The 17,813-nt window shown below is 38.6% G+C and overlaps 1 protein-coding gene across 1 annotated transcript in view; it reads left to right on the top strand.

The window, feature by feature from the left end:
• ptprga (protein tyrosine phosphatase receptor type Ga) overlaps nucleotides 1-17,813 on the top strand; it is a 321,286-nt gene that overhangs the window by 274,806 nt on the left and 28,667 nt on the right. The window contains 5 exon segments of the mRNA XM_048172553.1: nucleotides 843-951; nucleotides 1,065-1,114; nucleotides 2,081-2,870; nucleotides 5,421-5,553; nucleotides 14,008-14,099. Coding sequence (XP_048028510.1) covers nucleotides 843-951; nucleotides 1,065-1,114; nucleotides 2,081-2,870; nucleotides 5,421-5,553; nucleotides 14,008-14,099 — 1,174 coding nt within the window.

Genomic DNA, 17,813 nt, shown 5'->3' with positions numbered 1-17,813 from the left:
TGTGTAACTGATCAATAGAAGATATAAAAAAGTATAATGAGTAAATATTTCCATTATTGTTTTTTAATGCATTGCCTTTCAATTGCGAAGATGTTTGTCATCCACAAGACGTCAGTTCACTTAAAATAAAAGCACACCTCTTTTCAGTAAGCTGCATGATTTGAAGTATCATTCGTATCTGTAGCACAAACAGCACTGGATAAGTCATTCAGTGAAGTGTAATATTTAGGTTTAGGGGTTTGTTCAGATCCCTAAAGCTGGGTATGAACAATAGTAATAAGCAAACCCCACTAATAAAGAAACTACTTTAATATTACATCATTTAATTTCATTAAACACTACCTTTTATATTGAGTAGGCATATATTCAGTAGACACTGATCTAAAGTGTACTGTGTGTTTTACTATGTTCTCAGAGAGATTCTAACAATGTTGCATAATTTATTGATAAAAGGCGTACATTATATAAACAGCCTTTAAAAATAAATCAGTGCTCGCTCACTGAATTCCACTGTCTTTGTGTCCCAGCTGAGCAGCTCAGAGGTGCTTTAGGTGGTAATGAATGTTATGTGAGGGAGAGACTGATAGAGACTGTCTATTTTCAATGCTAATGACTTGAGAAGAAAGGTGTTGCTGTCGAGTGAAGGAGAGGAGAACAAGCTGCTCACCTTCATCCTCCAGACCTCTGTCAGGAGAGGTCACACTTCAAAGTGTATGCGAGTGTGTTTTGACTGGACGCGTCAGGTGATAACACACCTCCACATCACAGACTGACTTTTCATGTGAAATCCTGACGTATATTTACTGTATATGTAACATTGTGTCTGTGTGTGTGTATTTAAGGAGGCCGTCATCACGCCGGTGTCACCAGATGTGCTGTACCTGTTCCGCGTCCAGGCGGTGTGTTTGAATGACAAGCGCAGTGACTTCAGCCAGAGCATGCTCTTCAGAGGTACGGAGCTACACGTGCACACACACAAAAAGCCTTTTATCAATGATATTTTGTGTTGTTTTTTTTTTAAGCGTGTTCCATCTCATTTATATTTATCTTCTGTGTTATGGTAGCCAACACCACCAGGATATTTGAGGGCACAAGAATAGTCAAAACTGGGATGGTAAGTTTACATCTGTCCAGCAGGTGGAAGCACTGTTTCTTTACTCTTTGCAATGGCAAATAAAATAAACATGAATATTTTATTTTTATTTCTTGTATAATAATAATAATAATAATAATGTATAGAAGAATAATTTATAATAATTTTGATAATAATATAGAAAAATAGAAGTATATTTATAAAATAATAATTTGTTATTTATTTGTTTGTTTGTTTATTCATTTCCTGAACTCAGTGCAAATCCAGAGTTATGCATAATAACAAATTATTTTTTATACATATACTTATATTTTCTATATTATTATCAAAATTATAGAAAATATAGAAGTATTTATATTAGAAGTGTATATATATATATATATATATATATATATATATTCAAAATATATTATATTTATATTCTGAACTCAATGCAAATCTAGAGTTATGAATGGAAATGATTCTATTTTGATCACATGATGTGCACAGATTTTATCTTTTTTATTTATTAAAATGAAATAATATAACTATAAATAAGTATAATATAACTATAAATAAATGAGTTTATTAAAATAATAATTTACAATAATTATAATAATAGTAATATATATTAGAAAGTACAGATATATATGTATACAATAAATACATGATTTAAATATATACTCGTTTTTGTTTTATTATTTATAAAATATTGTTTTATTATTATTTATTATCATTATTTATTTTGGAAAATATAGAAATATATATGTATAATTATCATGTTTTAAAAACTGAATTTTTATTGTCTATAATAATGTATATATAATTCTGAATTTAATTTATTATTTATTTTAGAAAATATAGAAATCTATAATTACCATGTTTGAAAAACATAAGTATAAACTATTAATTTGATGAGACCTCACATGATGTGCACAGATTTCATCTTTTAGAATCAACGCCGAGGTAAAAAAAAAATTTTCTGTACATTTTTTTTTCTGCCTTTAGCCAACTGTATCCCCAGCATCCTCAGCAGACATGGCGCCGATCAGCTCCGGCTCCTCCACCTGGACTTCCTCCGGTCTTCCGTTCTCTTTCGTTTCAATGGCAACTGGGATCGGCCCCTCTTCCAGCGGCAGCCAAGCGACGGTAGCGTCCGTGGTGACCAGCACCCTTCTAGCAGGGCTGGGTTTCAGTGGAGGGGTCATCTCCTCCTTCCCCAGTTCGGTTTGGCCCACCAGGCCTCCTCCCTCGACCCCTGCCTCTGCCTCCACCCGCCAGACCCCAGCCAAACCTATGGTGACCACCACAGAACCGACGTCCTCGCCGGCCTCCGACGCAGACGCCACCACAGAGAGCGATAGATCTGAAGATGGAGGGGATAAGGGAGGGAAGGGTGAGGATGAGGACGGAGAAAAGAACGGAGAAGAAGAAGAGGAAGAGGATGAGGAGAAAGGTGCCGAGGGTAAAGACAGCAAAGTTCCAGACAATGTCGAAAAGCAGACGAACAGCTCCGTGACGAAAGACCCGCCCACAGAAGCGCCAGATTCGACAGCCAAAGAGAAAGGAGGAAGCAGGAAGGCAGAAAACAACACAGTGCCATCTAGTGTCCTTGAGGATGACGTGGAGAAAAACACACACAGAACAGGCGGAGAGGACATGCAGGTGCTGCCGACCGGAGAGCCAGAGGATGATGATAATGTGACGGCAGTAATAGAGCCCCCAGACAACATGGCTCAGACCAGCAAACCCAGCAGAGGAGACCGCAACCACCTGCCACCTTTCTCTATACATACAGGTTAGAAACCAGCCATTTTTTCTTCTTCTTTCTTTCTTTCTTCTTTCTTTCTTTCTTTCTTTTTTTTTTTTTGCATTTGTATCTCAACCTTTTTGACTCCAAGGCCCCCGATTGTCCACAACAATATTCAAAGACCCCATGACTTTTCCAGTTGTTCATTATTTCCAATTGCTAAGGATTTTCATAGAATGTATACAAAAGTTAATTGAGAAGGTTTATTGTAATTTATATATATGAAAAGAAAACCTTATTAAGTAGTTTGGAATAATGACATTTTACTTTGAATGAGGAACCTATAAGTCATATCCAGAGACCTGGAGGTGGACTCTTGTGTCTTGGACCAGCCATCCATATCACCCTAGCAACAGCATAGCAACACCTTGGCAACCTCCCACATCATCCTAGCAAGTTTTACATGTGCAGCACTCATCTTTTCTTCAGGAAATGTTAAATTCTTATTCAGACCCTTTTTTCTTCTCACTAAAAATTGAGTTCTTGTGTTTTGAGGTTCTGTTTGTGTGTCCCCTGTGAAATGATAGTTTCATCTCACTCTCCCACTCTCATTTCTTTCTTTATTTCCCATCTTCCTCCGTTTCTCTTTGTTTCACCCTCTTCTTTATCCCCCCTCTTCTCATCCTACCATCTTTCTTTCCGTCCCCTCTGTTTGTTTCGGAGGCAGAGGGTTGGCCTAGTTTTCCGGTCCAGAGAGGATGAGAAGCAGAAAACATTTTCAGCTGCAGGGAGTAAAAAAAAAAAAAAAAAAAAAAAAAATAAGAAAGAGAGAAACTCCATATTTAGCTCTATGGCACTGGAGTTATGTTCATCTGTGTGTGTGTGTGTGTGTGTGTGTGTGTGTGTGTGTGTGTGTGTGTGTGTGTGTGTGCGTGTGTGCGCGTGTGTGTGTGTGTGTGTCAGCGAGGTCTAGAGTTTGAGATCATTTCTGAGAGCTCTTCCTTGCGTGACTGCGGGTCTGTGTCTGACCGCGGTGAAGCTGTAGCATTATGGGATAGCAGCATGGATTAGTTAGCAGCATGCGTCTCTGGACCACCCGAGGGGAGCTGCAGGTTTCCTGATCTCTCTGTTCTTACTGTCGGGATCTGAGTCTGTGGTTTCCACTGCCAGTTTGGGACTTTGGTATGTTAGTTAGTGTGTGTGTGTGTGTGTGTGTGTGTGTGTGTGTGTGTGTGTGTGTGTGTGTGTGTGTGTGTGTGTGTGTGTGTGTTAGAAGTCGACTGGTAGGTTGACTGTGATTTTGCCAAGTGGGACGTGTTCCTGAATCAACATCCTTGTTGGTCCTGGAACAGCAGTTATAGCAACCAATCAGGTTTTAGGGAAAGGGTTAGAGCAGAGGTCTTCAACCCTGCTCCTGGAGAGCCACTGTCCTGCAGAGTTCAGCTCTAATCAGACACACCTGAACCAGCTAATCAGGCTCTTCAGGATCGCTTGAAAATCACACGCAGGTGTGCTGAAACACCTAACGTTATGGTCAGGATTAGGACAACCTTTGACTGATGTTTGTTCTAGGATTGTTCAAAATAAATTAGTCTAGTAACACATTTTACTTGGCAAAATTATGGTGCCCAGAACTATATTTGACAATAATTTGAAGTATTGTTGCATTTATTTTGAATGTTTTATGAACGCTTATTTTTAATGGTTAGTATATGTTTAATCTAATTTGAATATTTTCTAATGATCTATTTTATCTAATATTTTGAATAATTTTATCATGTAATTGTATCATTAAATCATAGCAATTTTAATAATAAAATGTTGATATTAATAATAATAGTAATAGTTATTATATTCTTATGTATTTTTGCATTTATTTTGAATGTTGAGTAAGTATTGTGTGAAGTATTTTTACTGAATTTCAGTAATTTGATCTAAATCAATTGAATATTATGACATGATTTTACTTTTATTATTATTATTATTATTATTTATAAATAATTATTGTCACAGATGGTGGCTGTATTGATGCACACGAAGACAAGGAATCAAATGAAAACAGTCTTTAATTTTAAATCCAACTGGGAAATACTCAGGAGATTACAGGAATAGGCAAAATAGCATAACCACGGTAAACAGACGACACTGAAGAATGAACAGACAGAACTGAGGGTTTAAGTACACAGGGAGAACTAATCAAGGTTAAACAGAACAGATGCAGGAATAAATGAACAACCATGGAGACTAACTAGGGAACAGAATGTAAACAAAACCAAAAACAGAACATAAACGTTACAGTTATTAGTACTAGTAGTAATAACAATAATAATATACAAATGTTTTTTTATTATTATTATGTCTGTAATTGATTATATGATGCACAGATTTACATCTATATCAGCTTCATATCATCCCTGCTCACTAAACATTAGCATGTGCTATTTTTTTTTTTTTTTTATATATTTTAATATTTGAATGTGCTGAAGATGCCCAGAAATGCTGTGTGGGGGTTTCAGCTCAATATGTTTTTAAACAGAGCCTCTGTTTGCCGTATGTACGGTGTGTTCATAGTAACGTGTGTGTGTGTGTGTGTTTCAGAGCGTACTCTAGTCTCCAGCATGCACCCTGTGCCTGGTTCAGGAAGGATGGAGTGGATTATTCCTCTGGTGGTGGTGTCGGCGCTCACCTTCCTCTGCCTCATTCTGCTGCTGGCCGTCCTCGTTTACTGGAGGTGAGACACTGATCCACACTGACAAACTGACTATAGGAGTCACTGAATGAATCACTGATTTCCTGAGCAACTCTTTGATAGATACACGACTGATTCTGTGATTGAATCATGGGGAGTCACACAGACAGAGGGCTTTACCCTGATGTGACGCTCCTAAACACTTCATCTGTTTTATTGCTTCAGAGCTTGGCTACCATGTGTATTTCCGTGTACATCTGTGTGTGTTTGTGTCCGTTTGGATCCTGTAGCTGGTAGTTTATCACTCTGGGCCCCTGGCGTCCCCTGGGCCCCGAGGGGTGGAATAAAAACCAGTTAGGGAGTGTGTGTGTCGAGCCTGTAGAAAGTGTGGGTGATGTGTCTCTGGTGACGGTAAGTAAGATGGAGAGAGGCCGTACTCTTCCCTCAGGGCATCTCCGAAGTGATGGAGGTGCTACGGAAACGGCTGCCAAGGCCCTGTTGCCATGGTCACACCTGAGACTGAGTGAATGTGGCTTCAAACAACATATATGTTGCAGTGTGTACACTATAGTTCAAACATTTGGAGTCTCTTATGTTCACTAAGGCTATATTTATACAGTAAAAATATAGTAGGCTGCAAACGTACAGTAAAAACAGTAATATTGTGACATATAGTATTATAGTTTAAAGGGATAGTTCACCCAAAAAAGAAAAAAAAAATCCCATGATTTACTCACCCTCAAGCCATCCTAGGCGTATATGACTATCTTTTTTTCAGACGAACACAATCAGAGATGTATTTAAAAATATCCTTAGTCCTCCAAGGTTTATAATAGTTGTGAATGATAGCCCAAATTCTGAAGGCAAAAATCCATCCATAAAAAAAATGAATCCATACGACTCCGGGGGGTTAATAAAGGCCTGCGTTTGTGAATCGATGCGTTTGTGTAAGGCGGTATCCTTATTTAAAATGTACGTGTCATGTCATTGTGTACTATGTCGTGGAAGTTGACGCTTTTTGGATGTACGTTAAATGCATATGGCTGTCGCACCGGAAGCTCGTTATTTTACTTTATAGAGTTTTAAATAAGGATAGTTGTCTTACACAAATGCATCGATTTGCTTCAGAAGGCCTTTATTAACCCCCTGGAGTCATATGGATTCATTTTCTTCATGGATGGATGCAATTTTTTTTTTGTCTTCAGAATTTGGCCAGCCATTCACAACCATTATAAAACTCGGAGGACTAAAGATATTTTTAAATATATCTCTGATTGTCTTCATCTGAAAGAAGACAGTCATATCCTAGGATGGCTAGTGAGTAAATCATGGGATCATTTTCATTTTTGGGTGAACTATCTCTTTAAGATGATTGTTTTCTATTTAAATATATTTTAAAATGTAATTTATTTCTGTAATGTAAAGCTGAATTTTCAGCATCGTTACTCCAGTCTTCAGGGTCACATGATCTTTCAGAAATCATTCTATGACTTGAAATGTTTTCTTGATTTATAAAAATATGAATTTTTTAATAACCTGAAAACATTCAAATGGTAAGAAAATGAATAATTCTATTAATTAAGGATGCATTACATTGATCAAAAATGTTACAAAAAATCAATTTCAAGTTGTAGAATGATTTCTCTTTATATATATATATATATATATATATATATATATATATATATATATAATAATATATATATATATATATATATATATATATAGAGAGAGAGAGAGAGAGAGAGAGAGAGAAAAAATTTATATTTGCATTACTTTGAAATAAATGTATATATAGATTCTGTAAATTATATATACCAAGTTCCAGTGATGTGCGATGGTGTTTTAAATGAGGAGGCCAAGTACTCTTTTTTTTTTTTTATATACTGTATATCAAATGTAAATTTATGTCCATTATTCTTAATTTTCCTGGTTAAATAATCTACATAAAAAAGAGACCAAACATTATTCTATTTTGTATTTTTTGCAAGAACTATGTAATGTTTTTTATTTATAAAACCAAGTATAAATTTCATCAAGATAATATTTTTACACAGTTTTACATTCAGTCCAAAAATTAAACAATATCCACTATATTGCCAAAAGTAATGGGGCACCCCTCCAAATCATTGAATTCAAGTTTTCCAATCATTTCCATGGCCATTGGTGTATAAAATCAAGCACCTTGGCATGCAGACTGCTTCTACAAACATTTGTGGAAGAATGGGTCGCTCTCAGGAGCTCAGTGAATTCATAAGTCCATTATAAGTCCATTCGTGAAATATCCTCACAACTAAATATCCCACGGTCAACTGTTAGTGGTTCATAACTAAGTGGAAGCAATTGGGAACAACAAGCATCTCAGCCATGAAGTGGTAGGCCACGTAAAATCACAGAGCGGGGTCAGCGCATGCTGAGGCGCACAGTGCGCAGAAGTCGCCAACTTTCTGCAGAGTCAATAGCTACAGACCTCCAAACTTCCTGTGGCCTTCAGATTAGCTCAAGAACAGTGTGTAGAGAGCTCAAGGAACGGGTTTCCATGGCCGAGCAGCTGCATCCAAGCCTTACATCACCAAGTGCAATGCAAAGCGTCATCGGATGCAGTGGTGTAAAGCACACCGTCACTGGACTCTAGGGCAGTGGAGACGTGATCTCTGGAGTGACCAATCACGCTTCTCCTGTCTGGCAATCCGATGGACGAGTCTGGGTTTGGCGGTTGCCAGGAGAACGGTACTTGCCTGACTGCATTGTGCCAAGTGTAAAGTTTGGTGGAGGGGATTATGGTGTGGGGTTGTTTTTCAGGGGTTGGGTTTGGCCTCTTAGTTCCAGTGAAAGGAACTCTTAATGCTTCAGCATACCAAGACATTTTGGACAATTTCATGCTCCCAACTTTGTGGGAACAGTTTGGGGATGGCCCCTTCCTGTTCCAACATGACTGCGCACCAGTGCACAAAGTAAGATCCATAAAGACATGGATGAGCGAGTTTGGTGTGGAGAAACTTGACTGGCCTGCTCAGAGCCCTGACCTCAACCCGATAGAACACCTTTGGGATGAATTCAGAGCGGAGACTGTGAGCCAGGCCTTCTCGCCAACATCACTGTCTGACCACACAGATGCTCTTCTAAATGAATGGTCAAAAATTCCCATAAACGCACTCCTAAACCTTGTGGAAAGCCTTCCCAAAAGAGTTGAAGCTGTTATAGCTGTAAAGGGTGGGCCAACTCCATATTAAACCCTACGGATTAAAGTTCATGAGCACGTAAAGGCAGGCGTCACATAACGTTTGGCAATATAGTGTATATTATTTGTGAACTAATGTTCAGCTTTTTTTTCTAACAGTCAACTTACTTTCAGCAGTCATCTAGCTTGTACACACTGGTCACAGACACAGACATGATCATTTCACCATGCTGATTGCTCACTAAAAACCCCCGCAGTCATCATGTTTTCAGGCCATTTCAAGTTTGATTTTGACGTTATATAAAGCGGTGAAATGGCTGTGTTGTTTACTTACTTTTTATTTAGTCTTCCCATTAACAGCATCATTGTCTTCATTCAGGCCAATGAGAAAGCACATACACGAAAACAAGAGGTGGGATTTATCGCGTGAACCAATCATATCCAATCATAACTGATCATATCCGATCAAGGCATGATGGAGGCGTTGCCTCCTCTCACGTGACTTTCAGGCAAGCCTCTCGCTGTAACTTCACATGCGGGTGTCACTGTTTTACTTTATAAAAACGAGTGACTTTTACACTTTTTAATGTCACATTTTGTAATATTTGCATTGTTTAATTTTTTTGTAATATCGCTTCTTTTCTCATCCAATTTTCTCATCCACTGCCTCCCTTGCTTCCTCAGAGGAAACGCCCCTGCCAAGTTCTGTCATGAAACTTTTTAACTCCTTAACCTGAAGGTCCTTAACTCAATTTGGCAGTGATCACATCGTTATCTATACAGCGCAGCTTATTGGTTGCTGTTGCATCAGTGGCCAATGAGCTGTGGCTCAACATTCAAATACTGGTAGTTTTTTGCTGTTAGCAGTCTGCTGTGCGCCAGAACCCCTCCACCTTCCCCAGCTCCACCTGTATAGATCTGCAATGGGGGTTATTTCATGTATGTTACATGTGCAGCAGCATGTCTTACATGCTCACAGCAAAGTCTATAAATATATTGGCAGTAGCAAGTCTCTGTACTTGCTCTGCAGCAGCAATGTAGCAGATAAATTCCGGCAAGACCAAATACATTAACACTGCCATCTCCATTACCATGCCAATCTCTATTACCATACCAATCTCTCTAAGAGTTGTCATGACAGAAATATAAATAATGTTGATATTCTTATTATTAATAATAAAAAATGGGTTGTAATAGGTGTGTAGATTGTTTATATTATGTGCCCCTTACCTAAATTGGTAGTTAAACGTGTGTTTATGGTTGGCCGTTTGCACTCATATGGCTCTCTGGATATCTTTTCTCTCTAGTGGTCAGCTGATAAAGTCTCTCAGGGACCCTGATCACACCATGTCTCAGTTTAGCAAACAGCTCTGGAGCAGGCCTGTGCCAGGACTGTCTCCCCAGGTCTGGGCTCTCCGCCCTGGGCCAATAACAGCCATCTGCTCCCTCCTCTGGTGCTTAAGGGTCATGCAGTAGTGGGGGTCGTGAAATATTTTGAGATGTGTATCCATCGCCAAATGCTCTACTGCTTGATAACATACACATTTACGCAAACACACTTGACCAAGCCCAAAACCTCTCCAGAGAGAACATACATCTGTCATAGCACTCATAGCCATGATAAAGGGGACTATAATTAACACACACACACACACTAAAAAAAACAGACATGATCTATTATTTCATGTTGTTTCTGCTTGGTCAGAGGCAAAGGATATTGGGAAGGTATTAGAATAGACTTCAACTATAATATTCAGCCATTGATATGATCATAAACACTTCTCTAATGACTGTGTGTGTGTGTGTGTGTGTGTGTGTGTGTGTGTGTGTGTGTGTGTGTGTGTGTGTGTGTGTGTGTGTGTGTGTGTGTGTGTGAGGGTCTTTAAATGTAATCTGCTCAGTAGACTGACTGAGATTACCCTTAGCACAACATGTTGATGTCTCAGTCTATATCAGATCAGATATCCTTGCCTTCTGTCTGTGTGTGTTGTGTTGTGTTGTGTTGTGTTGTGTTGTGTTGTGTTGTGTTGTGTTGTGTTGTGTCGTGTTGTGTCGTGTTGTGTCGTGTTGTGTCGTGTTGTGTCGTGTTGTGTCGTGTTGTGTCGTGTTGTGTCGTGTTGTGTCGTGTTGTGTTGTGTTTTCTGAAGTCCGCCTGGAAACATTAACTAGGATGTGACACTTACTGTGGCCTGTCTCAGGGAAAGTCAAGATAAATATTTACACTGTAAAAGCAATTTCTCAATCAGCACTTTCTATCAACCTTTATTCAGAAGAATTTTTTTTTTTAATGTGTTGTGTTGGTATCTTAGCAACATGCTAACATCAGAAATCAAATGTTTGCATTTTCTCATGTGCTTTTATTTGTGGGCCACGGAGTTGTTGCCTATAGAAGTTTCCAAATCAGTCACTGATGAGGCTCTGATGAATCCTCATGATTGTAGCTGCCTTATATGTATACAGCAAAGCTGCTCACTAAACACATAGCCAAACACTGTCGCTTTCTTACACATTGACTTAAACGTTGTGTTAAACAATGTGATTGTTCATTTGAAGTTCACATTTACACCACAAAATAAAAGCCTCTGACGCAATGTCCAGTTGGACTGGTTGAAGTTGTGTATATGCAAATTACCTGAAGTGTTTCCTGACCGCCCTGGACCTGTTGAGCATGAAGTTTCACAGTGCCTGCAGGGAGGGTTTCTCTTAAGCCAGGACTTTAGTTAAAGATTGTTTACAGTGAAGAGTTGGTTTTTACATTGTAATTTAGGCGGGGTTTAAAGGAATAATTCACACAGAAATAGACATTCTGTCACTTACTTTCCATGTTGTTCAAAAAGTGTGTGACATTCATAATTTGAATAATGAAGATATTTTACAGAATGCTGATCTTTTCCATACGACAGGGACATCAAGCTCCTAAAATGACAAAAAAAAAGCACTATAAAATTACCCAATAGTCTCATAAAGCCATACAGTAGCTTTCTGTGAGGAACAGACAGAGAAATCTTTCCCAACATCTTTCAAAACTCGTTCATTTTAGCATATTCAAATGTATCCAGATATAAGAGATTTGAGATTTGAGATCGATGACAAAGGGTGTGATTTTCAGTAAACATCTTAAATATTGGTTTGTTCATCACACCACTAACTAAAACTTAAAAAAGTGAAAAAAAAAAACTGAAATAAAATAAATGGACTAAACGGTAATTATAAATGAACTGAAATAAGTTAAAGCAGTAAAATTAATACTGGAAATAAATATATATTTATCAGACTAAAACTGAAATAAAAAAAATTGAAACCTAAATAGTAATATAAGCAGTAATAATAAAAAATTACAAAAACACATAGCAAAATAAACTTAATTTAAAATGAAAATATAAAATAATAAAATTAAATTAAATTAAAAATATTAAAAAGAACTATAATAGAATGGAAAAATAAAAAATAAAAAATGCTAAAATAACAACATCACAAAGTTATTGCATGGCTTCACAAGACTATAGTGAGTTTTATGGACTAATTTTATTGTGCTTTTTTTGTCTTTTTTGGAGCTTATGAGTTAAAAAATGACCACAAAATCATAAAAGATCAGCTAGAGCTAATAGAAGAAAGACTTTCTTCTGTTCAAGCTGATCTTTTATGAATTTGTGAAGTCAATTCTTAAATGGATGAAGCCTTGCTTACTCTATTTTGATGCATTTTGTTTCTGTAGGCTATTTGTGGTATTCTCCATTCTCTTGGACAGAAAGAAGAGTTAAAAAGAGTTCAATACAAGAATGGAGTAGTTGGACACAAAGGACTGTCCATCTGGAAGGGTGTGTGTGTGTGTGTGTGTGTCCAGAGGGAAGGGCAGCAGGTGTCTGTGGTTTATCAGATCAGTTCTGGACTGATCTGGGATCAGTGAACTGTTCACGTCTGACCCCAGCAGCTCTTGCTCTTGTGTAAAGCTCTGTGCATGTGATGCGTCAGGACCAGCCCTCTCTCCGCCCCCTCTCTCTTTCTCACTTTGCTCACTCATGGCTCTGTTTGCTCGGCGGGAGCATGCGGAGCCTACGGTCGCTCACCTCTCCTAAAATCCCTCGTTCTTTGCAGGGATGAACAGCTTATGTTCTCTGCTGTGCATCAAGTACAGGTAGGACAGACGAGACTCCGGCTGGCTTATCGGGTTGACGTCCAAAACTTCAAGTTTTTGTAACTTTAGAACAACCTTTTAGTCTCTGGCTGTCTTTCTCTTTCTGTTTGTTTCTTTTTACTGGATATGGATTTTGTTTTTGACCTGCTTATCTCTTCTCTTGTAAAGTGAAAGAAAGAGGTAAAACCAGTTTACGGCTCTCAAACTTGAAACAACTGCAAATCATTCATCCTGACATTCTGGGTTTTATTTCTTTTCTAAATGGACTTCGTACAGATTGGTTATAGATGTTTAGTTTGAAAATGCATAGAAAGAAAATGTTTCACATGGATTTTGGGAGTAAAAACATGTGTGGGTTTACTCGATTATATTTTACAGACAAAATTGTCCACATGATGTGACAAAAACCTGTCTTATTCATTATTATTATTATATTTAATTTAATTAAAACATTATGATATAATTATTAAATATGAAATTATTATTAAAATATTATTAATAATATGTTTTTTATAATTATAATTTTGTGAAAATGTAAAATGGTTTATTTTATGTGTAGAGTTTGGGCATGTACCTTTATAATTATTTTAATATAAAAACAGCAACTTTGACTTTAAATATGTGTGTAAATATGAGGAAAAGTTGACAATAAAATAGTTAAAACAATAAAAATGTTAAAAGTTCTCTTATCATTTACTCATTCAGATTGTTCCAAGTCTCTATGACTTTCTTTCTTACGTGGAACACAAAAGGGGAAGTTTGGCAGAATGTTCAAGCTTGCAATTCACTACAATAAAAATACATAAAAGAATGACTTAAAAAAGAACAGGTTGGACAGTTTGCAATAAAATAACTTCTTTTGCATTCCACAGTAGTGTATATATATAGGTTTTTACTGTAGACACATGAGAGTGAGAAAATAAGATTTTCATTTTTGTGAGCTATTTCTTTAAGTAGGCATGTGTATTGACATGTGGGGCTGTAATCTCTATTTGAAGTGTTTGATTTGTTCTTTGAGAAGAGGGTTCAAAGTTCATCTTGATCCTGTCATACACACCCAACAGCATGTTTGTTTACTGTGGTGGGGATTGTTACCTAAACCACGCCTCGTGGAAACATTAAAGCAGTGCTGAACGGCCATTATGTCACTTGACTGTCTCTCCTTGTCTCTCTTTTTTAGGAGGTGTTTTCAAACGGCTCATTTTTACGTTGAGGACAGTAACTCGCCCAGAGTTGTGCCCAATGAGAGTATCCCAGTCATTCCTATCCCAGGTAGGTGTCCTCAAACAGATATCAGATCACTCGGCACACTTAGATATGAAGTAAAGACACAATCCTGTTACGTACGGAACAATTCATAGAGACCAGGTGCTCTAATGTGATCTAATGTCAGTATGGCGATACAAAACTTTGCAAGTGTGTCTTTGCTTTGCCTGTACCTGTTGCTTAATGGGTAAGAGGTTGGATTACATAAGATTCTGAACAGTGCCAAGATTGAACAAAGCTGTGGCTGTCATCTTAGCATATGTGTGTTTGTGTGGAATAGACCTTAACTCTGTGCTCTCTACAGACTGTTATTCTGTGCGATTAGTGTAGAATCTAAAAATCAATTTCTGCATTGATTCTGACATGAAGTGGCTCTAATGAAGATTTCAGCTACTGGGAAACAGGGAGGAAACCAGCTGTGTCCACAAGCATGAGATGCAGGGTGTAGCTCCACGTTGTGGTTGATTTTATACGTTTTTTTGTTTGTTTGTTTGTTTGTTTGTTTGTTTTCTCATATTGTATCATGCTTGCACTATTAATATTTGAACAAACTCCTTGCCCTTAATAGTAGGCTTCCTCTCACACCATGTGCTGTAGATATGAATGATACGTCAGATCCTTTGACTTTCTATTCTAAGTGATCAGACTTGTGATTTTTACCTGGTGGTCAATAAAATGGGTAAAAATCCCATAGACTTGCATTCAAGGAACTACCCAAGCCATATCTAGTCATTATAATTGTGTTATAGACTTGGGGGTGGCTCGTTTGACTTGGGCCAGTAAACAGCCGCCCAGAATACCCTAGCTATGGCTGACAACCACCAACAACACCCCAGAAACCACCTAGCAACACCCTAGCAACCACCAGTAACACCTGAGCAACAACCTGAGGTGCGTTTCCCAAAGCGAACTATGGTCGCAAGTTCCGTCGCTACCAATAGAGTTCAATGGGACTTACGACCATAGTTGACTAACGATGCTTTCGGGAAACGCACCCCTGGCTAGCAAAGCCTTAGCAACCACCTAGTAATGTCCTGACAACCATCTGCAGCTACCCGTGACACACTATCAATGCTCTAGCAACCATTTAGCAACACCTTAGCAACCACTCGTTACTTTTCAGCAACTACCATCAAAGCCCTGGCAACCACCCACAACATCAATGCCCTGAAAAATACCCACAGTCACCGAGCAATGCAAAGGGAACCACCCACTACATCCTAATAATATCTTTAAAGGTGCCCTCGAATGAAAAATTGAATTTATCTTGGCATAGTTAAATAACAAGAGTTCAGTACATGGAAATGACATACAGTGAGTCTCAAACACCATTGTTTCCTCCTTCTTATATAAATCTCATTTGTTTAAAAGACCTCCGAAGAACAGGCGAATCTCAACATAACACCGACTGTTACGTAACAGTCGGGGTGTACGCCCCCAATATTTGCATATGCCAGCCCACGTTTCCAACATTATAAAAGGCATTAGACAAGGGCAGCCAGTATTAACGTCTGGATCTGTGCACAGCCGAATCAACAGACTAGGTAAGCAAGCAAGAACAACAGCGAAAAATGGCAGATGGAGCGATAATAACTGACATGATCCATGATAACATGATATTTTTAGTGATATTTGTAAACTGTCTTTCTAAATGTTTCGTTAGCATGTTGCTAATGTACTGTTAAATGTGGTTAAAGTTACCATCGGTTATTACTGTATTCACGGAGACAAGAGCCGTCGCTATTTTCATTTTTAAACACTTGCAGTCTGTATAATGCGTAAACACAACTTCATTCTTTATAAATCTCTCCAACAGTGTAGCATTAGCCGTTAGCCACGGAGCACTATCAAACTCATTCAAAATCAGAAGTAAACAATATAACAGTACACAATACTCATATAATCCGACGCATGCATGCCGCATGCATGACGAACACTTTGTAAAGATCCATTTTGAGGGTTATATTAGCTGTGTAAACATTGTTTATGCACTGTTCAAGGCAAGCGCGAGCTCTGTGGGCAGAGAGGGGCCGCAGCATAAAATTGGCGCGTTTATAATGATGCCCCAAAATAAACAGTTAAAAGAATTAATTAAAAAAAATCTATGGGGTATTTTGAGCTGAAACTTCACAGACACATTCAGGGGACACCTTAGACTTATATTACATCTTTTAAAAACATAATCTAGGGCACCTTTAACAATGACCCACAACACCCCAGCAACCACCTAGCCATGCCTTGATGACCACCCAATAGTCCCTAATAACCATACACAAGCAACTACTGGGGTAGCAACACCCTGGCAACTCCCAAGCAATGTCCTGACAGCCACTCAAAACTACTCACTCCCTATAGCAATACCCTAGAAACCACCCAGCAACCACCAAACTAGGACATAACAACCATCCTCAACACCCTATCAATACTCTGGCAACCAACCACAACAGCCTATTATTGTCCTAGCAATCACCTAGCAATTCCCTGACATCCGCCAGCAAGACCCGAGCAAATGCCTAGCTGGCAACGCCCTGGATAGTCCTGACAACTATCTGCATCTGCCCATGGCACCCTAAGCACACACCCTATCAACACCCTGGAAATCATTCACAACTCCCTATTAGCAACCACCCACAACACCCCAGCAACCACTTGCAACACCCTCGGAAGACCCTGGCAACCATCCACACAGTGAGTTTTGCGCAGGTATGCAAGACTCTTTTTCTGTAGTTACATAAGTATTACTGCTTGACACTCGGTGGTTGGGAATTTTGGAATGGAGTTCCTGATTTTAAAAGAAATGAATTTCTGGAATGGCTGGCCATGTCATGTTTACTGTAAGCTGGGTTTGATGAGTGTGAGCTACATTGAAGAGTTTGTTGAATATAGACACAGTAGATGTTTTGAGAGAGCTGTTTAAGGAAATTTAGTCTTGTTAGGTTTGTTCAGGGTCTTTGTGGTCCATCTGGACCCTCTGCATGTACACACACACATACACATTAGCCATTAAGGTTAGGAGCCAAGAAAATGGCTTTATCTGACTGGCCTCTATCTCACATTGCCTTTGTGTGTGTGGGTAAATAATGAGCGGAGAGCGTAGTGGAACTGAAGTGGACAGTATGTGATTTTTCAGGGTCTGAAGGTTTCAGGTCCGGTTTAGTCAGTGTATTGGAACCAAGATCTTAATGCAACGAGAGCCTATTGATTTGCTCAGGCTTTCCCATAAGCACTTCATTGGAACCAATTTTCATTGTTGCGTGGTGGCACGGCTCACAATAACGGTGGCATGGTGCCCTCAATCCAATTTAGGCATCTGTGTGCCAGCTTGGCGAGGACTGGCCTCGGTATTTACAAAGATCTATTTAGTGTGGGCAACAGCCTCTCTCTCTCTCTCTCTCTCTCTCTCTCTCTCTCTCTCTCTCTCTCTCTCCGCTGGCTCCGGCTCATATGGTGCTTTGAGTTCAGTGTCCTTTCAAACATGGATGCTTTCCTGCTAAATAGAGCCTTCAGTTTCTGGCTGAATTTCCCTGTTTGTTTCTGCCATCCATGGATGCCAAAATTTGTTTGTTAGCTGTATTCAGCTATAAACGCTTTAGGATAAAGACAGAAGGTGCGTGGATCGCCTTTTATTAGTGTTAAAAGCTTTAGATAGTTTTGGGCTCGGGTCACAGTAAATCAGTAATTGTGATTTGTTGTAATGTTTTTTAATTATATTGTTATACA

This window comes from Megalobrama amblycephala, linkage group LG21 (genome assembly GCF_018812025.1).
Source record: "Megalobrama amblycephala isolate DHTTF-2021 linkage group LG21, ASM1881202v1, whole genome shotgun sequence".
In the NCBI taxonomy this organism is placed as follows: Eukaryota; Metazoa; Chordata; class Actinopteri; order Cypriniformes; family Xenocyprididae; genus Megalobrama; species Megalobrama amblycephala.
Note: the sequence above shows the minus strand (reverse complement) of the source record. Positions and strands in the feature narration are given on the sequence as shown.